The 24,796-nt window shown below is 45.3% G+C and overlaps 1 protein-coding gene across 6 annotated transcripts; it reads left to right on the top strand.

Moving 5' to 3' along the window:
* Window positions 1–3,606: 3,606 nt before the first annotated feature.
* Window positions 3,607–23,350, top strand: TMEM268 (transmembrane protein 268). 6 transcript variants are annotated; one of them, XM_054007060.1, is made up of 11 exons: window positions 3,607–3,820; window positions 4,365–4,447; window positions 5,122–5,220; window positions 9,276–9,407; window positions 11,236–11,345; window positions 14,841–14,948; window positions 16,184–16,333; window positions 17,041–17,151; window positions 19,121–19,201; window positions 20,856–21,032; window positions 22,111–23,350. In XM_054007060.1, exons 4-11 carry the CDS (start codon window positions 9,311–9,313, stop codon window positions 22,288–22,290), a joined length of 1,014 nt encoding a protein of 337 aa, XP_053863035.1. In that variant the 5' UTR covers window positions 3,607–3,820; window positions 4,365–4,447; window positions 5,122–5,220; window positions 9,276–9,310; the 3' UTR covers window positions 22,291–23,350. The 6 variants fall into 6 exon arrangements, with proteins under 6 accessions (XP_053863035.1, XP_053863034.1, XP_053863036.1 ...); XM_054007059.1 differs by having other exon boundaries at window positions 5,122–5,982; XM_054007061.1 differs by lacking the exon at window positions 5,122–5,220.
* The last annotated feature ends 1,446 nt before the right edge of the window (window positions 23,351–24,796 follow it).

Genomic DNA, 24,796 nt, shown 5'->3' with positions numbered 1-24,796 from the left:
GATCTATTGGTGCTGGGAAATTCTGCATTTGGGTCTTTGTTCGGAGGCGTTTCTGCACTCGATAAGCCTGGGCGAAGGAAGTCCCTGGCAGCGGTGGTTCCTTGGAGCCTGATTCTCTTTCCCCTTACACCCATGTGGCACTAATGTCAGTGCTTCTGATTTACACCAGCGTGAGGATAATCAGGCCTCTGTTTTGGAGCGGGGAGGGAATTGACTGACTGCACATGGAGGGCAATAGGCTAAATTCCTGTGGCTGCTAGGGATAGAGGACTTTCTGGACAACAGCGCTGGCACGTTCTTATACTGTGCTCTGCGCTGCTCCAAACACAACTAAAGACCTGGTTTGCAGGGATAACTCGGGGCAACGAGAACGGCAAGATGCTCAGCAATTCAGAAACGTCCGGATCCAGCCCCAAGAGCTACAATTAATATTTGCAAATTGTGCTAAGTACCCTACAAACGCACCGTAAGGGATAGTGCCTGGATTCATAGTTTATATAACCTGCTTGGGGGGCGGGGGGGGTCTGAGCCACAGAGGATGCGAGTCTCTTACAGCTCAAGTTAAGGAAAGGTGATCTTTTAGCTCTGGAGGTCCCAGGTCAGTCCCCAGTGTGGCAGCCAAGTAGACAAGATAGGAAAAGAGTAGGGAAAGGGATACAACCCAGAGAGCAAACTGATGGTTTGCAGCAGGGCACTTTATGATCAGGATAAAGACTGTCCCTACCCTAAATCACTTACAATCTAGGTTACATGGGACACAGTGAGAAGGGGCATGACAGTGAGGAAGTTTACACAGAAGATGAAATAGTGGCTCTTTCGGCAAAGTGGTCATTGGGTGTGTTTCTTTTAATTAGATGTATTAAGTTACCATAGGAGGTGGAGGCATCTGCTTTTGTTTCATCACCATGGTTAGAGATGCAACTCATTGAAAATGGTAAATATTAGGTGTGAACATTTTTTAAAAGCCTGTTTTATTTTGTTTTTGAAATTTTCCACAGCCGTTTTCTGTATTTTTTTTTTAACACCCACCCACCCAAAGTGCCTTTTTTTTCAGTGTTGAGGGAAATTTTTTTATCCCATTTTTCTCCTTCCTTCCTTTTTCCATTTCCAGTGACAAAGTGGAAGAGAAGGGGAAAAACGGGAGACAGAGGAGGAAAAGAAATCAGAAATGTTTTCTTTAAAAAACACACATATTTTGCAAAAATTGTCATTGAGTCGAAAAAGCTAGTTTTCATCAACAAAAAATTTCAACCTGATCTAGGTGGAAAGTTTGTGGCGAGAACTTGACTTTGTGACTGCCCCTGAACACAGAGCAGAGATTTTAATTGTGCTGCCTGAAATGATGTACAGGTCTCGGGTTTTTTTTCTCCCCCTAGTGATCGTCAGGTTCTAAATTAATGCATCATTTGTAGGAGTAGTTCAGGTTATTCAAATGCTCACTAGCTTTTGCTTGTCAGTATTGTATTGCAACTGCCATTGTTCTTCCTATTCACCTACGTAGGTGAGATCCCTCTCATGGTCTCTAGCGTGAACTGACCTAAATGATTTTGAGTCCTCTGCAAATGTTGACACCTCACGGCTCAACCCATTTTCCAGATCACTGATAAATATATCGAACAGCATCAGTCCTGTTCATTGCTAACCTTTTGCCAGGATGACATTTGACCAGTTTTTCCTTCTTTGTTTCTTAGATACTTGCCCCTCTCCCCCACACTTTATGATTTCATTATGCATTCTACCAGTAATTCATAACAAATGGTAAAGATCCTTAGCTGGAAGATCTGCCTTTTACCGCAGCTGAGAATCTGGCCTAAAATGTTAAGGAAAAAGAATATCAATGCCTCCCCCTCCTCCTCTTCCCCCTTCCTTAACAATGGTTTGAAAGACAATCCCTCTGAAAAGAAAGAAATTAACACTTTTTTAAAAAAATTAATCTCATGCAGTAAATATGGTTGCTTAGACTGGCTTGAGAATAATTAAATAGATATTAAATTACATTCAACTACCTCAAAATATCTACTAAGGAATCTGTTGGATCAATACCAGAGCTGGTAGCCAGACTGAAAACTGCTAGCTTCCTTATTTTTAATTTGAGATGCAAGAAAGGGTTTTTGCATTACCATAACCAAAAAATAATTTACCTCATCTGGGCAGGAAATAAGACTTGGGTAGAAAAAGCAAGAGCTGCACATTCCCCATTAAGCAAGATCAATTTTTGATCTCAAATGTATAATTTGAGAAATATCTTGAAATATAATTAACCCTAATGGCTCCCGATCCTTGGGTTCTGATGGGCTATACACAACACTGGACCAGAGAGAGAGAGAGAGAGAGAGTGTATATTGTGAGAGAAGATCTAAAGGAAGATTTGATACTGGTATGAGGATCCCCAGGGCTTCTAGGGCCCTTTCTGCTTTAGAGCTGTGCATGCCTTCGGAGACTTTGTTATAATTTCTCAAATAGCTTCCATGCTGAGCCTAAACATTTCAATCTCCTGATTTGTGACTTCCGGGCCTTTTAGGCTAGTCGTTTCCTCATTTGTTTGCCAATTGCTTTTCTAAAGTAACAGGAGTTGGCAGTGGCGATCTCTAGGGGGGAAAGGCTACAGAGGAGCAGGAGACTTGATGCTCAGGAACCACTAGGCTCTCGCAGCCCTGTCACTCCAGGTGGATGCACAAAATGACAGAGGCACACGCTGCAGCCCACTCCAACTTACCTGCATAAAAGCAGCTGGAGTCATTTCCCCCTCCCTGCTTGCACAACAGACCCACTAGATTTAAGGCTCCTCTGGATCCATAGAAGGGGCTGGCAGGATTTGCCCCTCTGCTAAATCTCTGGTCCCTTTGAAATCCATTGGAATTTTGGCACTTAGAATCATAGAATCTCAGGGTTGGAAGGGACCTCAGGAGGTATCTAGTCCAACCCCCTGCTCAAAGCAGGACCAACCCCAACTAAATCATCCCAGCCAGGGCTTTGTATCAAGGGGGCCGGGCTTTGGCTCTGAGATCAGCTCCCAAAGGTAATTTTTGCTCAAGAGTACCAGAGTTTATGCACTGTAGCTAATCACAAAGCAAGCAGCCAGAGCGATTCAGTGTCATTTTTATTACCCATCTGTGGTTTGCCACAGGCCGTTTTTAATAACCTGCGTTCAGTATCCTTTCTAAACACCAGGCCACTGTTCCATTGCCATGCCTGGATCCTTAGCTGGGGGAGAAGAGAAGGAAGATGCAGTTACTCGTTCTGATGCAATGCCTATGCAATTGCATCCTGAGCTTTGCCTACCTGTGTTTGTAGAGGGGAGATGATACGGTGTACTAATGACAACAGAGAGACAGCCTGCAGTGGCCAATGCAATAAGGCCCCATGTGGATAAGCAGCTATGAAGTCAAAGCAGTTCCTGTGTTTCAATGAACACATTGCCTAGTAAGGATCAGAGTAAACCAAACGAGAGAAATTCCAGGCTAGATGAGAATCACCGGGGGAGTATGTGCAGTAAGTGGAGCTAATCTTTTTTTTATTTTAGTCACCATTCGCTAGTATAAACAAGTGTGCTACGATCCGGGACTAGATCTGTCTCATGCCTCCCTGGAACCACTTGGGATTGTTTGTTTCTGGTGTGTCCCGATTCTATGGCAACATCCTGACTACAGACAGTGTAAAATGAACCTTCTCCCTTCCCACCCCACCCCTTTGCTTGGGGGAAGCTGTAATCCCAGTGTTGCGTGTTACACAATGGAGAGCAAACTATGGCGTGACTCCCTCTGATTTTATGGCCGATCCTGTCTCATTTCTCTGGGAGAAGCTGGGTTGGATGCAGCAGGTAGGGAAATGGTACAGCGTGTGTCCTTTGAGTGCAGCCTCATGTTTTGAATCAGATGTGAGTAGTCCACAACTAGGATCTGATCTAGGCCAGTCAGGGGAATGAAGAGGTGGGATCCCTGACTGATGTCGCTGTGCTGGCAAAACCCCCTAGAAGAGACACAGTTATATGGGTAAAACTGCTGTTACCAGGATAGTTTCTTTCACTTGGGGTGTGTGGAAGGGGGTGAGGGAGGGAACTGAAATAAGCTATGCCAACAAAAGCACAGTTTGGCTGGTATGTGCTTTGTCCCCATAAGGAGTGCCTTACTGGTTTGTGCTTTGTATCATACATGCCTTACTGGTATGTGCTTTGTCCCCATAAGGAGTGCCTTACTGGTGCAGTATACTGGTATTCTATACCCCCAATTAAGGGCTCCTAATATAGACCTGGCCTTAGACCCACTACCAACCCTACTAAAGTGATTGGGAGGCTTTCCACCCACTACAATGGATCAGACCCCTAATGCAAAACTAACACATCTTTTCTTGGTCTCTCTCTGCAGCAGTTTATTTGTAAGGGAAACCAGGAAAATGTCCTAATTTGACGGTCGATTCTTGTAAACATCCAATAAATTCCCAGGGCTGGGTATGTATCTCCCTTTCCTCTTATCTACATTTGTCTGTTTATTTGCATGGCCAATTTCTTAGTACTGTATATTACTCCCCAACCTTGAGCAATTGGTGCAAAATCTCCAATCTCTATGTATTTCAGAGAGAGACGTGTTTGCCACAGCTTTGCTTAATTCCTGCCTTCTGTAGCTGGGAAGGGGATATGCATGGCAGCCTTGGCTGGCTTTTAAGAAAAGAGCACAGCTACCGCCTCAGTGTTTGTTCACTGGCCTTGTTTTACGGGGATGAGTGCATAGTTTGGTACCTCTCAACAGCAGCACTCTGTTTGTGTGTGGGGGGTTTGGGGATGACTGATAGGGGCAGAGCCTTCAGTGAGAACAATGAATCAGAACCTTGATCAAAGCAGTTATTTCTTATGAGTCAAATATTCTGGTAAAGGAAATGTCACCCTGCTGGAAATGAGCGCAGTCAGCGAAGACAAGTTGCACGGTGCTCAATGTCAGCGGCCATCTTCTGAAGGCTTTCACTGCAGACTCCAGGGGTGCCATCCCGTTGTTAAAGTTCTGCTTTGGCTAATAAACCCACAGCAGTTTAGATGATGCAACCCTGGGGTGGGGTGGGAAGGGAAAAGGTTCATTTTACACTGTTTGCAGCTGAGAATACAAGGTGACCCTCATCTTCTTGTTTAAGGGAAAGTGTCCCCTTTGGACCATGTTGATGATCAGCTTCCTGGACCTCCACTAAACCTGTGGGGCTTAACCCCAGCTCTGAACTCCCCCAGACTTTGAGGTATTTGAAATCCGGAGGCTCTACAGTTGTAACAGATGGGGAAACACTGTGTAGGCACTCTACAGGGTTAAAACCACCAGATACAACATGCCGAGGGGAAAACTCTCACGCACATGAGCTATTTTGCAAGTTGGTGCCTGCAACACAGTGTAATGAAAGCGAGAGGCAGGGTGGGGGCGAATATGCTGCTGTGACTTCCGTGGGTTGCACCAGTGTATTCGTTTGGATCAAGGCAAATGAGGATGATTTATTTCTGCAGCAGCCACACTGTACAATAGCAAACAAGAAAGAGGTCCCCATCCCAAGGTTCAACAGTGTTAAGGCACAAAGGGTAGGTACCGCGATGGTCATACACAAGACAGGATGAGAGAAGGAAGTGAATGGGGTGGACTCATTGGATACAGAAGACAACACGAACTAGGTGAGCTTGTCTCTTGAAGGACAAGGGGAATGCATTTGGTTGAACATTAACCTGGAGCTTAGCTAAGAACATGAGGTGTCACAAAAGGAAGTACAGTAGCCCGGAGTGAGTGAAGGAGGCAAAGGGAGTATTCACAATAGTAGATTGGCAGAGCATACGGGATGGGAGGGAGCATAGGAGGAGACAAAGGCAGAGTCCCAGAGCACTTTGGAGGTGAAGAGGAGAACCTAAGAAGAGAGGAAGGGAGGGTGGAGTTGGAAGAAGGACAGATCTCCACAGAGGGGCATTGCTTCCACACTAATGGAGAACCCCGTGGAATGACATGCACGCTGGATAAAAAGGTAATGGTGAAGCTATGGAATTTGCACCCTCTTCCTGGGTAGGAGGGGCTGGTTTCCAGCAGCAGCTCTGCTGCTGTCTGTGAACTGCCAGCACGCATTGCCTGCTCTGAGCCAGCTTTTCCCTCTGAAGTTTTCTCCAATGGGAAACTCTTTTCATGTGACTGAAATGTCTGTCACATCTAACCCTGCGGATCCCGAGTCAGCTGTCGCTTTATATGCTACCAGCATTGATGGCGCGTTTAGTGGGTGTATGGCTCTTAACTCTGGGCTGTGGTTCGGTTAGATCTCTTGTTTTCTTTTTTTCATTGTCCTCCCCGTTTGCCACCAGAGGGCAGGAATTGAGGGCGAAACCAGGAGGGATAGTGACATTCACCACCTATCTTTTGACCTGGGGAGAAGAGTTTATTTCACCCTCGATCAAGGAAAATAGGATGGAGAGGGTTTTTTTTTTTTTTTTTTTTTTTTGAGGACAAGAATGTTCATTATTTGGGCTGGCGTCAGGGTGATGTGATCTGGTGGAGAAGGGCTTGGTGTGTGTGTGTGTGTGTGTGTGAGTGTGTAAATAGCTGCTGTCACAATGGAGATATTTCATGGTATTCCCTGCCACAGCAGATCACTCATTTCCTTGAGATTGCACAACTACTCACCCCCCTAAGCACTCAGTCTGAAAAATGCCACCGCTGCATGGGTCAAATTCACACACCTCTCCTGTTGTGCCAAAGTATCAGAGCTTTACTCCTTGAACTGAGTTTCCTGTCCTTTGTGGGTTCCTGCTGCAATCATAACGATCTTTTAATGTAGTTTCTGTTGCATCCGGTTCCTGTTTGACTGCACTTTAGCTGATGACTATCATGGATTTATGTGACTGGATTAAACCTCAGTGACACCAGGGGATGCAAACAGAGTAATCTCATATCTGATTGTGGAACAGCATTGATAGGCTTTGTGAGGGAGCCCTGCAGCTGCAACACAGGTGCGTGGGAACACAAGTAAGGGTCGAGAAGTGAAGAGTAATTGTGGCGCATCATCCGTGTGCTCATAGAGATGCAGAGGAGCCCCAGGCCCGTAGCGCAGTTACTGATGCAGGACAAGCCTCAGAACATTCAGATGCTCATTTGGGATAAGCCTCCCCAGTCTGGCTGCTGAGCTGAACGATACAAACCTCCTGCATCAGCAACATGGAATCAAAATCTCACAAGCACCATGTCACGGTCCAGGGCAACTGCCCCTGTATCCAGCAAGAGCGCCTGCTTTTTGGCTTCTGGCTCCCAGCCATCAGCTCTCTCGGGCGGAGACCTCACCATGCTGCCTTCTGACCGGGCTGAACAGTTTCCCACCTACACTGTGAGTTCCCCAGCAAGTCAGACTGCCTAAGCAGGCCTGCTTTGCTGTCTCCTCAGAGGCTAGAAATGGCATAATTGCCCCTAATTTATAAGGTACCACACAGCTTCTCTAAGCAAGCCCATTTATTCTTAAGGTGAAAGTATTACAGAGAAAACATATTAAAACACTAAAGGAACCTACACACATGCTAATAATCTTACCGGAGACCACCCTACCCTACCCCAGCAAGGCCTCTGGGGGTGGGGCAGTCCTTCAAACCCACCAAGCGGTTTTGCTGTGCTTACAGGTTCCTAACAGCATTAGCTCAGAACAAGCACCCCTATGAATCTGAGAGTCCCTCCTTTATGCTGTTGGGACCTTTGACCTTGGGATGCTGGGAACAGATAAACAGGGGGTTGCTCTTCAGGGTGTAGCTTCAAGAGGTTGTGTCTGGAGATGGGGATTTGCATTTCCTCCCCGTCCCCCGCTATTTCCGCTCAACTAAAAAAATCATTCATGTCCGGTACATTGTTTAAATGAATCCATTGAAGCTCATAATACGTCCCAGGGTTTACATTGATCATGTGTCTCTCTTAGAGACATCTACCTCCCACAATAATACATTAACATTTGCATTTTTAATCCAACATACAGTAGAAGCTCAGAGTTACAAACACCTTGGGAATGGAGGTTGTTTGTAACTCGGAAATATTCGTAACTCTGAACAAAACGTCATGTTCTTTCAAAAGTTTACAACTGAACATTGACTTAATACAGCTTTGAAACTTTACTATGCAGAAGAAAAATGCTGCTTTCCTTTATTTTTTAGTAGTTTACACTTAACAGAGCACTGTACTGTATTTGCTCTTTTTTTTTTTTGGTCTCTGCTGGTGCCGATTGCATACTTCTGGTTCCAGATGAGGTGTGTGGTTGACTGGTCAGTTCGTAACTCTGGGGTTCGTAACTCCAAGGTGCTACCGTACTCCTAAAATCCTTACAATGAATCCAATGAGCTTTGTCCAGGATATTGTTATATCTGACACACACTGTCTCTCTCACAGGGCTGTGTGACTTCTGTTTCTGGAGCTGAGAACTGAAATGCACAGGCGAGGGTGAAAATGAGAACAAAAAGTTACCCAGGCATTTCTGACCCAGCGCAGAGGTTCCCTGCGGGTGCTGGGTGGAAGCCCTAGTCTGTCTGTCTCTTTCTCTTCGCCTTTGTAATGTTCCCATCACTGTATCATCATTTCTTATCTGAACTGGTTTTCTCTTTCTCACGCAGTAGTCCATTATGATGCACCTGGTCAGTGTCCAATATTTACAGTTCAGTGACTTGGCTGCTTCAAAGCCTCAGTCATGTATATTCTCACTGGCCCCCGATCCTTCTCCCATGGAAGAAAATGGCCAAGCTCCCCCCTGGCTTCAACAGGCTCAGGAGAGGCCCATTTGTGGATTAATTGCCTACAAAATGTGCATGATCGTGTTTAATTAAAGGACGGCTTTTCCCATGAACAAAGAGGGCTGTTGCCTCATAGATGGGAGGTGTGGACGCCTGGCACCCATGCCTGCAGCATCATACATATACATGGGGATGCTTTATTCATGAGGACTCTGGAGCTGACCCAAGAGTACTCCATTAAGCATTTGGGCATAGTCCATCAGGAGCAGAGTCCGCAGTGCTCCTAAGAGTTTGTAGGCAGCTGTGCTGCAAGGGCTTTTTGTGCCAGGTGGTGTCATGTCTCTTCCTCCTTGCAGGCAAGATTGTGACTCCCTTGCTCAAGTCAAGTCATATATTACATCACAAGCAAATTAATGGGACTTTTCTTCAGTGTGAAGAAGAGTAGCACCGTCTAGTCCACAGCAAGAACAGTCTTTTTATGTGTTCACTTAGATTTAACTGGGTGTTTCTATGGAGTAAGAGAGGAAAGGGGAAGAATTGTGAATATAGAGTGTTGGATTTATGACTGCAGGAGATAGCGATCCGCATGAAGCCCGTTTCTTCACCATGGCCTGTGAAAGCCAAGCAGACGGAGCTGAGAAGCAAAGTCCCCTCTCCTACTGTGGGACCCATGCAGATGACAGCTCCCTTCACTGGGTGAAAGGTAAGTAAATAGCTCAAACTATTGATTGCAGCAATGACATTCTGAATCAGGTGGCATTGAACTAAGAAGCTACATTTTTTTTTTTTTTAGGGCTGCTCATTTTCAATTGAAGAAATAGAACCATTATAATACACCTCTACCCAGATATAACGCTGTCCTCGGGAGCCAAAATATCTTACCGCGTTATAGGTGAAACCGCGTTATATCGAACTTGCTTTGATCCGCCAGAGTGCGCAGCCTCGCCCCCCCCGGAGCGCTGCTTTACCGCATTATATCTGAATTCGTGTTATAGCGGGTCGCGTTATATTGGGGTAGAGGTGTAATTAAGCAAAAATAAAGAACACACCCCATGGCCAAGAATTACAAAAAAGTGGCTAGTAATTTTGGGTCCCCCAAGTTTGGGGAGCCCAATGTGGTACACCTTAAAGAGGCCAGCTTCTCAGGAGTGCCCTGCTGAAAATTAGACCCCTTTAAGGCATCTCTATTGGGGCCCCCAAAGTCATAAATCGCTTGTGAAGATCTTAGCCTGGATTTGTAAAGTGACTGACAAAGCCTTGCTCTGTTTATGTTGCTTAACACAACACTCCTTTAGAAATGGGCTAAAATTCCGTGTCCATCTGATACAATAATAGCCATTCGCTCCGGTAGCACGTTTCATGCATAGCTCGCCAGGTGGTTGCCCTGTGCAGATTCAGCTGCAAGATCAGGGCCCAAGGTTTCAAAGTGACTTTAAAAGACATCAGTGGGAGCTGCAGGTGGTCAGCTCATCTGGAAATGAAGCCATGTAAACGTTTTAAAAAGGGTCCATTCATTTTGAGTGTCTCTGTTTCTGGTTTGCCCAGTTTAAGACATCTAGTAGCCAGTGCCTGATTTGCAGAGGTGCTGAGCACTCATAGCTCCCTTTGGCTTCAACTGAAGTTGTGGGATGCCCAGCACCTTTGAAAATCCCTGGGGCTAAAACTGGGCACCCAAAATTATTAGCCTTTGTCCTGAGTAACTTGCCTAAGGTCACAGAGTGGGTTAGCGGCAGGGCTTGGAATAGAACCCAGGTTTGCTAACTCCTGCGCTACTAGACCAGACAGCTCGCTTTTGGATGATGTAGTTCATCTCAGCAAACATGTAGAACATTGTTTCATTCACGTACACCACAGGTCTTGAAATATGCCTATTCCATGGATTTTAATCTGGATGGGCCACACCTTTGTGTGAGAAGGAATTTAGCTTCCTTGTTGTTACCCAACACAGGGGAATCCATGGGTGGGGAAGAGCTGGTGCAGAGGGTGGGGCGAGGTGTGCCATGGGTAGGAGGGGGTGGGGTAGACTCTGCAGTGCTCTGCCTTATCTTCAGCCAAGACAGCAGTGCCTTAAGCCCAGTTTCTCAAAGGTATTTAGGCACCTAGATACCATGGAAATCAATGGGCGTTAGGCTCCTAAATACTTTCAAGGAGCTGGGCCTTAAAGCCATTTGTCACAGATCTTCACAGCTGTTTTGAGTGGGTTGAATCCATTGTCTGGTCACCCACGGGACTGGCACATGATCCCTTTCCAGGTCAGATCACTTCCTCTTTGGGCACACGTAGGATTTGGTCTCCTTACCTTTCAGCCCTTGGTCCCTCCAGTATAGCCAGAAGGCTGCGCAGCTCTTCGTGTTGTGATTTTCTTAGAAACGATGGAGTAAGAATTCAGAGTCCGTCACATGCTGAGAGGTTCTCAGTGCAATCTGCCACTTCCTCAATTTGCAAGCCCACTTCAGCACTCATGAGGAAAACACACCACAGAGCAGTCCCTTATGATCACACCCAGCCTTCTCCTCCGATTCTTTTTGCAGAGTTTCACAATGGCCAAGTGCTTATGGTTCTCACTGCTAGCAATACCTGCTCTTCCACCTTCTTTGATATGGAGCTTTGTGCAGAGAAACTGAAGACCTTTGGAATTCAGGTTAGCTCCTCACCGGGAACCTGGCTACTTGATGGCTTACTAGGGTGATGGGTATTTTTATGCCTGTGTCACTCGCACCTGTTACAAGAGATCAGGGTCTACTTCATATATGTCACTCAGAAGAATAGACGGCCTATAGAAAGAGGGCTATCGCTTACACCTGGGCAATCCTATTGACTTCAGTCATCTTTCATGTGCATCACAAGTCGATATCTAAATTATTCGGCCATCTAAGTGCTGCATCATTGAGGGTAGCAAGGTGTTGCACTCCTCTACCCTGTTTGACTGTCTGTATCGCTGCCCTGCAGTCACATTGGCTTAGCCCAATCATCACAACTTATAGCCTTCAGAGAGGTTGGGCGTGTATAAATTTCAGCTGCGTCTGAGAAAGTGATATTACAAAGTACAATGATAGTGCTTTGAGATCCTCTGGCGATAAGTGCTCTGTATAACTCAGGGCTTGTCTACACGCGGAGTTGAGTCAGTTGAACTGGTGTGATTTTAAACCAGTGCATGTAAACAAGCCCTGCAGCTCGTAACAATCAGTTTGCAGACGCCTAGAAGATAATAAGGGGATACGTACCCGTCAGCACAGATTTGTAAAGAACAAATAGTGTCAAACCAATCTGTAGAGGAGTGGACTCACCCCTGCGGCGCCTCCTGGTGGTCGTCCAAGGAATTAGCTCTTCTAGTGTCCTGGAGCGCCCCCTGCAGGCCGGTGATCCGCCTGTCCTCTGGCCCCATGTCCCTCCCAGACCCTGGTGCCCTTTTATCTGGGGTACTGCCCCCTGGCAGTACACCCCTCAGTACTAGGGTCTCCCCTCCCTGGGGAACCCCCACCCACTATCCCCACCTCACCTCAGAATAAGGCCACTACCAGTCACCAACTAGCCCCCACTCCCTGGGGCAGACTGCAGTATAGGCCACTCATCACAGGTAAGGTTGGGTTTGGACCTGCTGCCTTGGCCTACCCCTGGGCTGCCCTCTGCAACCCCCAGTATCTTCTAGCCCAATGCTAGGCCACAGCCTGGGGCTTTCCAGGCTGGAGCTCCCCAGCCCTGCTCCACTCAGGTACCCTGTGTCAAGCTCCCTGCAGCCAGGCCCTTCTCTCTCTGAATGCAGAGAGAGACTGTTTGGGCTCTTTGCTCACAGCCTTTTTATACAGGCCAGCTGGGCCTGATTGGGGGATGGCCCAGCTGTGGCTGCTTCCTCAATCAGCCCAGCTTTGCAGCTGTCAGCCACAACCTTCCCCCAGGGCTGTTTTAATCCCTTCAGGTCAGGAGCGGGGTACCACCCCGCTACACAATCTAATAGCTTTCTTTGACAGGGTAACAAGTCTAGTGAATGGTGGGGAAGTGGTGGTAAGGTTTTTGTTACCGTCTTGCATGATCTTCTCATAAACAAATTAAGGAAATACAACCTAGATGGAGCTACTATAAGGTGGGTGCATAACTGGTTGGAAAACCATTCCCAGAGAGTAGTTATCAGTGGTTCACAGTCAAACTGGAAGGGCATAATGAGTGGGGTCCCACAGGGATCAGTTCTGGGTCTGGTTCTGTTCAATATCTTCAATATCTGTTCAATATTTAGACAATGGCATAGAGAGTACACTTATAAAGTTTGTGGATGATACCAAGCTGGGAGGGGTTGCAAGTGCTTTGGAGTGCAGGATTAAAATTCAAAATGATCTGGACAAACTGGAGAAATGGTCTGAAGTCAATAGGATGAAATTCCATAAGGACAAATGAAAAGTACTTCACTTAGGAAGGAACAATCAGTTGCACACATACAAAATGGGAAATGACTGCCTAGGACGGAGTACTGCAGAAAGGGATCTGGGGTTCATAGTGGATCGCAAGCTAAATATGAGTTAACAGTGTAACACTGTTGCAAAAAAAAGCAAACATAATTCTGGGATGTATTAATAGAAGTGTTGTAAGCAAGACACAAGAAGTAATTATTCCGCTCTACTCCACTCTGAGTAGGCCTCAGTGGAGTATTGTGCCCAGTTCTGGGTGCCACTTTTCAGAAAAGATGTGGACAAATTGGAGAAAGTCCAGAGAAGAGCAACAAAAATGATTAAAAGTCTAGAAAACATGACTTATGAGGGAAGATTGAAAAAAATGGGTTTGTGTAGTCTGGAGAAAAGAAGACAGAGAGAGAGAGAGGAGGCATAATAACAATTTTCAAGTACATAAAAGGTTGTTACAAGGAGGAGGGAGAAAAAATGTTCTCCTTAACCTCTGAGGCTAGGACAAGACACAATAGGCTTAAACTGCAGCAAGGGAGGTTTAGACTGGACATTAGGGAAAACTTCCTAACTATCAGGATAGTTAAACACTGTAATAAATTGCCTAGGAAAGTTGTGGAATCTCCATCATTGGAGATTTTTAAGAGTAGGTTAGACAAACACCTGTCAGGGATGGTCTAGATAATACTTAGTCCTGCCATGAGTGCAGGGGACTGGACTAGATGACCTCTCGAGGTCTCTTCCATTCCTATGATTCTATGATTCTCCAGTCTGTTTCACTAAAAGACCTGATCTTAGCACTAAAAGATCCAGTCTTGCTCCCACTGAAGTCAATGGTCAAACTCCCAGTGGCTCAAATGGGAACAAGTATGGGCCCATTGTTAATGGAGAGAGAGACTTGAGTAACATGCTTGCCAAGGGTCAGTGAGCAATTAGACAAACCATTCATTGTGCTGAAGACAGAAAGGGATGGAGCAGAACTGGAAGTGTCTGTGATGGACACAGCATGGCAAATTCTCACCTTTAAATATGATCTTGGTCTGACATGAGCTCCCATGATGGGTCCTTTTGCAGTTTCATATCAATACAGTGATTCTGCTTCAGAAAGAGTTTCACCGCTTTCAGGGCAAGCTGGGCTGACTGCATGAGCAGGGCAATGACACACACACACACACACACTCTTTAGTTAAATGGTGCAAACCCTTGTGTGGACTTTCTTATTTCAGTTTACGAGGGGCTTATTTCAGTTTTGCTTAAACCTGTTCCTGACTGACTTCAGCTAAACCGAAATAAGTTTGATTTAAACCAATATAAGAATGTTCAGACAGCCTTTTGCACTGGTTTAACTAAATTGGTTTAAGATCCCATCAGTAAAATTTCTGCAACTGCTGCAACTCTGCAGGTAGGTGTATCCTTAGTTATACAGAAAGCATGAGGATCTCAAAGCACTTTACAAAGGTTGGTGGTATCATTTACAAATGGGGAAATTGAGGCACAAATAAGCTTTTTTTAGGCCAGATTTTTCTCTGTTATACCAATATAAATGAGATCAGAATTTGGGCCAACATTCCTTGTTTGGAGGCAGAGTCTGGGACACAGGCCAATCGCATTGAATCTCCAGTCTCATAATCTAATCATGTGAAATGCTGGCCTGGCTCTTGGCGATTGCCATTCTACTCTTCTTCTGATTGTTCTTCTGCATTAAAAAGTGAGTGGGATTTGTTTGTTTTTTGATTTCTGAACAGATGACAATGGATCAGTGGAGGAATTTAATTCAAAATGCCATTCTGGAACCTGAAGTAAGAAGATACATGTTCTACAACTCCAGAGCTTTTGGGATAGCCATTGCTGTGGTAAGGATCATGGCCTCTCATTGAGGTTAATTGGTATGTGCGGTTACTGATGTACAATGAAAATTGCCTTGGGGATTTTCACAGGAGCCTAAGGGAGTTAGGTGCCATTTCAATGGGAGTTTAGAGAAGGGATTGAATTTTCAAAGGCACAAATGGGAGTTAAGTGTCCAACCCCTATTAACTTTCAGTGGAAGTGGAGCACCTAACTCCCTGAGGCCCCATTGAAAATCCCATCTTGCAGAGATTGCTGTATAATGAGGCAGGTATGCACACTGCCAACTTTTCAGGAGTCCCACCACAGGCTGCCAGTTAGCAAAGCTTTCGCCGTGGTGGCTTTAATGGGGATGGAACTCATTTACTGGAAGCATCTGCCTCAGCCCATCCTTCTCAGCTCTCCAACATCATCTGAAAACACTCTGGACCTCATTCTCATGTACCCTGAGGTCTTCTCACTTCTCTGGCAGGGCCGAGGAGTCTTAAAATGGGACTCAATTATATTTTCACCATCTTTCAGGCCCCTTTTCATGAACACATGAATAGTCAGAGGTATTTTTTAATGTCAGCCATTGTATTTTCGCTAATGCTGCAGTGTTTAGATTTTTAATATTTTTCTGTTTGGTATTATTGATCTAACCTGTCTAATTTATCTATCTATCCCATATAACATTGTACCACGCTGTATCATACCTACCTTTCAGTCCATCTCTAATCTATACGTCCCATCAGGCAACGTCCTGTCTTGAGATACCACTCCAAGGTATCCCCAAATGAATACGACTCATTGCCTTCATTAGTCCCTAGAGTGGTCCCTTCAGGCAGGTGCCATTGTACATCATTTTTGCATTATTGTATTTTAACTGTCTTGGCTGTACCCATCGTGGTGTGGGAACTTTATAAACACAGTGACTATAATAAGTATTATTATCAATACACCCGGGGGAATCTGTTTCTTACTAAAAATGTAGGAACTTGGTTGAAATCCTAAGTATGAAACACCATCAAGAATTCATCTGCTGTCTTTGATGATCAGGAGCTCATTCAATCCCAACTCTCATTCTAGACCTCTCTCTCCCCCAGGATTCTTATTAGAAGGACCTTTTGTCCATTAACTCTCAGAAAATCCCTGGTAGTTTATCTAATTTATGAGAAGGGAACTTTCTTGTTCTCTTGACCTTTCTTCTGCTTTCGCGATTTTTTGTGAGTATTGTTTTCTGAGTCTCTCTGGGTCTTTTCAGATTTTCTACATCTCAGTCTGGGCAAATATTTACTCCACCATGCAGCTGTATTCCTTTGGGTGCCACTGGGAAGTCAGCATTCTGGTGACGTTGGCTGCCATAGCACTTACTATCGTTGTTATATTGATTATTGACCAACATCAAAGGAAGGTAAGGAGAAATTTTTCACGTGTTCAATTATGTGTTTCTTTCCAAGCAAACAGTTAGGGAACAAGGTAATTGTCTAGAAGTATTTGAAGAGCATAATTGACAAGAAGGGACAGAATATTTTAGAATGGGCAGGTATAATTAGAATAACCAATGGGGTGCAAAAATAAAGTTAGGCTGCATATCAGAAAAAATAAAAGTCCTCGGGCTTGATCCATAGCCCACTGAAGTCGATGAGAGTCTTTACGTTGACTATGATGGACTTTGGAGCAAGCGCCGAACGATGAGAGCTATAGACTTAATCTTCCAAAGAAAGGGGAAGCTCCATTGTTTGAGATATTGAAACCTAGACTGGAAGATATACAGGACTGTCTGAGATAATCCTGAACTGACTGGTGGGAGAAGGAACGGGTACAATGATCTTACAAGTCATTTCTCTCTCCAACTTCTGGGATTATATCACATTTTGTGGTGAGAACTCTGGTTGAATAGACCTGGTATGTCAACTTCCTTCAATGGCAGCAGAGTTAGGCCAGAGTTGAGTGCCTCTGAAAAGACTACCTGAAATGGATAGTTTCTCTCTTTGCTTTGTTTTCAGGGACTTAGGACTTTGGGACCATCAGAGTCACTGTCTCTTTAAAATTCCTGGTTACAGGCTGGCCTGGAAAGTCACTGTGGGACATGCTAACATCTTCTCTGTTATTTAACAGATACACGTGAATACTGACGTGAGGCTGGCAGCTGCCAATGAAGTCTTCATGAAGCACAACTTACTTCTGGGGGTTGCAGATGCCATGGACAGACACCAGAACATTCTACAGGTATCCTTTCTGGGTGAGACAATTTCCCCTCATTGCTGGTGCCTGCAGATATGGAGGTATTTATCATCAATCTTCTCATCAAAGAGGCTCTCCAGAGTTTTTTTTTTCATATCTGGGGCCTGACCCACTGAAGACAATGACTCCAACTGAGTTCAGTGGGCTTCTTTATTATTTGTTGAGTGCCAGTAGTGGGCTCAGGGCTGTACAAATATAAAGGAACATGTGGTCCCTGCCCCTAGAGCTTATACTCTATGTTGCGAAGACAAACTCATTAAGGCACCTAATACACCATTTTCACAAGTGCCTCCTGACTCTGCATGCCCTACTTAGACACTTTAAAGGGGCCTGATTTTAAGAGGATGAGTGCTCAGTGCTTTCAGAAAATCGGGCCTCTTTAAAACGTCTCAAATTGCCCCCTGCCCCCAACATAGAGGGACACCAAATTAGTAGGTACTTCTAAAAATTTAGGCCCAGAGGACCAAACGAAAGTGAGTCTCAGACCCTACTTTTTAAAGAGAACTTTTGTGGATTATCGCACAAGAGCTTGGAAGATGTGCAGTTGAAGAAGGGGGTTGAAGAAGGGGACAAGAAAACAAAGACTCCCCGCCCCACCAAGCATAAGAGGCAGCATGCGAGAAGGCACAATGATTAGAAATGGAAAGGAAACCAGGAGCTGAGAGGGGAGGAGGAAGAAATTAGGAGAGATGCAAGCAGGAGGGGAGTTATGCAAAGTCTTGAAGGTGAGGGTGACACACTTGAGAACTTGAACTAGATGTTTGGACAAACCTGGCTACACCTCTAACTAATCAAGATGGCTAATGGAATAGGCTCCGGCTCTGTGCATGTGTGCTGGGCTTGTCAGAGAGCAGAACTAGGCCCAAGGATGTATATTTTTGTCCGTCTTACTCCAGTGTTTGACTATATCTTTTCTCAGCTTTCATATTGCTTTGGAATTCCCTTGATCATGCAAAGTAAGACTATAGATGGGTACCCCCCGCAATCCCCAAAATTGGTGGAGCACCTCATTTTCCCCTCCTCAGGGACTCCGTGGCCACCACCCACAAGCATCAGTGGGTCCTGGTTTCTTAGTGACTGGGGCCTCAATCTAGTGGCTGGGAGCACAAAACCAGCAACTTCCGGGTTATTAGGTCACAAGTACAGAAAATCAAGGACTACGTAAAAATAAACCACAGTCTATTCCCTGGACCAGACAGAGGTCATTTAAAAGAACGGGAGGGGAACAGGTAAAGGTCTCAGAGAAAATAAATAAATAAGGCCCCAGCCCTCCCAGAACAACCACTAAAACCCCCAGACAAGAAATACCCCCACCATAGTCTCCTCACAGACCTGACCAGGGCAGTGGGGCTGGAGCTCAGGTTGTAGGGCTGGTATCCCTGTCTATGCATCCAACCACTCTCCTGTCCAGCTGGATAGCATCCTGGGCAGTAATGAGATCTGGCCGACCCCTGGCTCCCAGTGCAGGGGGGCCTACGGGAACCACTGGTTTTTCAGCCCTCATGGATGTAGCTTTTTGGGGCCCAAACTCACCATTGTGGAGGGAAGGCTCTGGTTTGGCCTCCAGCCATCTGACCGGGTCAGTCAAAATGGCTGCCTCTTCTGTGACTGTAGAGAGCAACAACCAGCCTCCTTCCCCTGTAACTCTCCCTCCCTGGTCACTTGACCCCTCAGAGTGAGCTTCACAGGGGCCAGCCCAGCGCCGGCTCTTTGGGGCCAGGAGTTGGTCACCCCGGCATGCCAGTCCAGTTCCTAGGTGTGTCCCTCCAGCACAAGCAGATAGGCCGTCCCAATCTTTGCCTGTGGAAGCTGTGTCTTGTCTCCGAAGTCCCCAAACTGGCAGGCAGTGGGTACAGATAGATACGTTGCTAGCTCAAAAGATGGAGCATTAAGGAATTGTATTGGTGTCTGTCCTGTAAAATGTTCCTTCCTTAACATTCCTCACCATCATCAGCTTTGCTTTGTCCATTTCAACCTGGAGCAGTGTCGTCACTCCTTAGCAGGCTATATTACAGAACGGAAGAGAAACCACGAGGTAAACGATGCTTGGAGCAATCCGAGCTGACTGTGCTACATACAACCTCTAGGATTCGGAAGAAATGAGGGGTATAGTGCATGGGTCAGGTTCCCAAGTATACTCTGGTTGTCTTACCCCACTCTAGTTACACAAAACAGCCAGAAACTGTGTTGATCTGAAAGTGAATCTAATAAAAATAAAAAGGATCGCCTGTTTGAATTTCCTTGTGATCAGGCCTTGTTGTAAATTTCTTCATCTAGGGCCAGATTGTTAGAAATGCGTGTCACAAATCAATTGTATGCATACGTGTCCAGTTCACATGTGCAATTGGGTGCTCGCGTTTCTCAAAATCTGTCCCATGATAATGAAACGTAAAAATGTAATGAAAGAAAATGAACAGGAATCAGGGCCAGATTTTGATACCCTCACTCACACTGCGTAGTACCTAACTTCCTGAGCCGTGCGACTGAAATCAATGGGACAGCTCAAGGAGTAAGAGCCGATTCTGTTTGACTGAGGTTATATAATCGAATCCCTTCAAAAACCGCTCTAGCTCTTTGCCTCTAGGATGTGCATGAATATGTAAATTCCACACTGGAGTGTCATTGCTGGTTAGGAGCCCACGTCCCAGTGTGCGTTTCAAATCCCCACTCCTGTAATCCTCTGAAATCTGAAGAAGTCCCACTGGAGAAGTGTTGGATGCACCAATGGGCGGAATGTGACAAGCAAACTGAACAACCTAACAGGCATCCCACGTTTCAGACAAAAGCATTATTTTTTATTATTTGCTTAGGGCTGGACTGTGAATGTCTTGAGGGTGCGCAGTTAGTCACACAAGTAACATAGCTGAAATGACTGGGTTTACTTGTGTGAGATACTGCTGACCAATGTGAGTAGGAGGATTACAACCTGATCTGTAATCCTGGGTGCTGTACAAGACATAGACCTAGTCCCGCCTGCAGGGAGGTTAAATTCTATGCTGGACGCACAGCATGTGTTAGATGCACCACCTGATGAAATGCAGTTCCTAGCTCAAAGCAGTGTGGGTGGTTCTAACCTATTTTTAGGCTGGGCAGAATTTGATGTTTATTTTTTTAAATAATTTTGACAGATAATATTGATGTTTATTTTTAAGCACTTTTTCGAGGTCTATTCATTTAAATGTTCACATTTGCAGAAAATTGTGGGGGCGGGTGCCAGACAATACAGTACGCTGGAGTCAGACAATAATTATTTAAGGACAGGAGGTGTTGAGATACAAAAAGTTAAAGCTTTGATGACTGTTAAAACATTAATTGTCAACATTGTATGTCAAAACATAGGAAGTAAATATCCTTAAATCAGACAGTAATTCTCCAGCAGCATTTTTTGTACTTTGCCTATTAGTACATTTCTATTAATATTGATGGAAATAGTTTTTCATTGGTGTGTGTGTGTGTGTTTGTGTGTGTATGTGCGTGCAGTGAAGTTGACGTTACTGACATTCACCGATAAAAATCGAATCCTGTCAAACGTACATCTTTTTCATGCCCTTCTTTCCTGGGTGGATAATTGTTGATAACTGCAGCACCAGACCTTATAAATTATCCTTGCCAGCTACTCAGAGAGGAAAGGCAGAAAGACAATGCTGCTCACCTTTGGAGATCCCAAGACCTCTCCTTGTGTTTTTCAGTCAGCCCTGAGGCACAATCTGGACCAGTTCTGTGTCACTATGGAAACAGTGATCCACTCGGGTCAGGGAAGAGGAGAGGAGAGTTCGTCTGAAGAGTCGCCTCTTCTACCCAGTGACAAGAAAAGGACTCTGGCATGCAGTGAACTGCTCCATCTCATTCCAGAGGGAGCTCCAGAGGTAACTTGGAGGCTAAGCAGCAAATGTTTTCTCTCTGATTTAGCAAGAAAGCTTCAATGGGATGGGTTTGATTTACTGTACATTTTTATACACAGAGCTATTGAGTGAATTTAGTGCTGGTGACAGCCCTGGAAACAGAAGCCCTCTAGCTATCTGTAGAACAGCTACAATATGAGCTGTGGCGAACCAGGCTTGCCACCACTCCATCCCTGCCAACTTGGCTCAGCCCTGACTCCCTGGCAGGATGAGGTTGTTCAGTCTCTATGGCTCACTTAGTCCTTGGCCCCTCAGCTGGGCCTGTCAGCTAATAACAAGTGTGGGGACTGTTCTGTGAGGTTGACACCAACACGCTGAATCATTTCACATAGGCCCCAACATGGCTCTTGGATGGTCATAATGTTCTGTCACCGTTGACCTGAGCTGTATTTGAAGCAGTGACCTAGCTATCACTGGGTTCCATTACCGTTCCTTTGAGCCATCTAGTAACCTCACTTATATTGCCGTTAAGGACAGAGGGCCTGATCCACATTTGCAGTAAGGCAGTGTAAAGGTGTGTACACTTTAAAGTGAGTGTAACTTAGACCCCTTTACATAGCCAGAATGGTGTAAATGTAAACATGAATCAGGCCCAGATAAACTTAAGCTTCTGAGTACAGCAGAATCCCCTTGCTTTACGGGGACTTTCCTCAGTATTTACGGGGACTTTCCTCAGTATTTCTATTCATCCCATTTTTCATACAAGAAATATAGCTACAAAAGGTCTTTGATGGCTTTTGCACTATCCGCTGTTGTAGGAGCATCTGTTTTGGGGCTGGATCAGGAATAATAAGGAGAAATGCATTAAGAGTTATCATTTAATATCTAATACATCATCGATTGGGGGACAAGATGTCTCCTTGGCAGCAGATATTGACACCAATATCTAAAAGCTCTTTTTCATCTTTGACTCCTATGATTGCCCCAAGACTCTATCACTTCATCTATCTATGGATGCTGACCCTAGAACTCTGTCACCATGGGCACTGTGTAGGTATTGATGTGTGGCGTGCCTCTGATGTTGATCTCATTTTTGTTCCAGGTGATGGCCCAGCAGCTGTTGGTGATCTTCAGTGGCTATTACATTAGACTCTTGATTAGTGGTCAGCTCCCTCAGGTCATCATGTTACGGCATGTGGAACACATGAATATTCCCTGCCTTTGCCAGTTCATAGAGATGAATGTGCTTGACACAGGACACTGTTGGTTCAGGACCAGGTGACATGAGGGGCCTGGAAAGAGTTGTTGCAATTAATACTGTTCAAATACAGTGGTCAATGGAAGAAGCCAGGGCATAGGGAAATCCCGGAGAGAGATACAACTGCATCAGGGATTTGTTTTGACCAATGAGAGGACAGTAATGAGGTGGAGGACATGACTTTAGTTAAATATTCAAAATCCCATTCAGAGACAATAAAAGAGACAGATACCTAACTGCCCAACCGCCCTCTTGAACAGGAGCCAAATCTCATGCGAAGAAGTGAATTGTGCTGCTTATGACTTCCTTACTTCTCATCAGGTCTGTTGGCCATCCAATACAAATAGTTGCATTTAAGTGTGTTTGTAATGAACTATCAACTCATGCTGTGAACAGTGCAAGTAAGGATCATGCCTGGATGATGCACAGCATGTAAAGTTCAGATTGTTGAATGTTTAATGCAAGGAACATGGCAAGATCATGGCTAGTTAAGTTTCCTCTTTTATGCCCCACTCATGTTCCTTTCATCATGCATGTGTGATCCTTGCATTTTTCCCAGCATAGGGAAATGACCTGGCTATTATCTTTATTTTCTTGCACAGACATGCTCTATTTTCTTTGGCTCTTGAGATCAGAGCATAACATCTCTCATGCTTGCTCCATGCCGGCAGAAACTCACAAACTCTTAGCATCCCATTTGTTCGGGACTTTTGTTGGTATTTGTTATTTTCTAGACACGGACACTGCACTCAGCACTATACAAAACACAGAAGATGTCACTACCTCTGACCTGGAGAATTGTTACCCTAGGAGCATGATCAGAAATGTCCCCCACGCCTTTGACTCTACCAGGAGTTAGGGGTGATGAACAACTTCCAGAAGGTGCTTTAAAAGACAGACAACATGGAACACACTACGAAATCTTAAGCAAAGTTCTTTATTGAGCACCTTTTCTACAGTTTTGGGACAGTATTTTTTTTTATGCTATCATTTGTAAATGACATGGAAAAGGAATTAGTTTTAAGCAGGAGACCAAAGTATCTGCTTGTTACCGGGTTAATTTAATAAATGGCAAGTGAACGAAGTGCTTAAATTATGCACATAATTGTGTCCTGGAGTAATAACCACGAATGGGCAATCAACATACAAGTCAGACATGGCTCGTGCTTTCCATATGAATCCATCTGACAACTGCAGACCCTATCATCTGGTTTCTGCAGGTAAACTTAAGGCTATAGTTCCATGGAGGAGTTGATCCAGTACAAATGGCAATGGGGATTTACATGACCTCACGACCATGACAGGCTGTAAGATTGTAGTAGCTGCCTTAGGCACACAGATGTCCTAGTGACGATCAGAGTATATGGGGCTAGACAGACAGTTGTAATGATGTGCTCCTGCCCTTTTATTTCTAATTGTAAAGTCCCCTGAATAGCTTATTTCTGTCGATGAAACACATTCATTTGTAATTTGCCTCTCCATGGAGGCACTTAAAGATCTCATTTAAACCAAGTTCCACCTATTACATAGGAACATGGGAACTGCTAGACCTCATCAGACTAGCGTGATCCAGCTCAGTATCTCATCACCGACAGGGGTCCCTACCCGACGTTTTTGATGAAGGGGCAAGAAAATTCATAGGGAACAGTTAAAAAATAACCTGCTCCCAGGAGAAATTCCGTCCTTACTCCCCTCGTTGGTGTATGCCCTGAAATGTGCGGTTTATGTCCCCTATAACCTTTTGTTAAATGAAGTGTGGAGGTTCGCGCTATCCATGTAAGTGTCCAATCCTTTTTTTGTAGCCTTTTTTTCTGCAGAGAAATCCTGGCTCCTCCGCAGGTTTTAACAATGACTTCAGCGAGCATTTCACCCCCTCCCCGGCCTCAATAGTTTCTCATGGTAGGAAGTTCCGCATTGTTCTGAGCAGGTCTTTGTCATGAAACTCTTGCAACAGACCAGTGTATGATAACAAAATAGAAAATGTTACCTCTTGTTGTCTTGACAGGGCACTAAACTGGGAGTCAGGATATTTTGGGGCTAATACTGGGTGAGCAACTGACCTCAGGCAAGTCACTTCCTCTCTCTGTACCTGTTCTAGGGTGGTTGGCCCTTAAAGGAAGCAGGTTCAGACCAGAACTGGTGCTCCCAATTTGGCTGATTAAGAGCCTGGGGCGGCACCAGAGGGAGAGTCAGAGAGGTAGGAGGTCCTTGAAGGGAGCTGTAAGAGATTCCCGGGGCAGCGGGTGGTTAAAGAGCAGCAGAGGGGTTTATGGCTGACCTCCCCAAGCTGGAGAAGGCTGAAGGCAGTAGAGCAGCATAGGGACTTTCCTGCTGACTTTGAAGCCAGCAAGTTGAAGCTGCAGGGCTGAAGCCAGGGGAGCAGTGGAAGGGCTTCCTTGCCGGCCTGTCTGAGATGAGAGGTTAACAGAACTGGGGAGTGATGCTGTTCCCCTGGTGAGAAGGATGTCCCAGCAGAGAGGCTAGTGGTGGGGTTCCTGTTGGGAAGAAAAGGGGCTGCACTCCCGCTGGA

Source organism: Malaclemys terrapin, chromosome 17 (assembly GCF_027887155.1).
Source record: "Malaclemys terrapin pileata isolate rMalTer1 chromosome 17, rMalTer1.hap1, whole genome shotgun sequence".
NCBI lineage: Eukaryota > Metazoa > Chordata > Testudines > Emydidae > Malaclemys > Malaclemys terrapin.
This window is presented reverse-complemented; position numbering and strand designations above follow the sequence as displayed.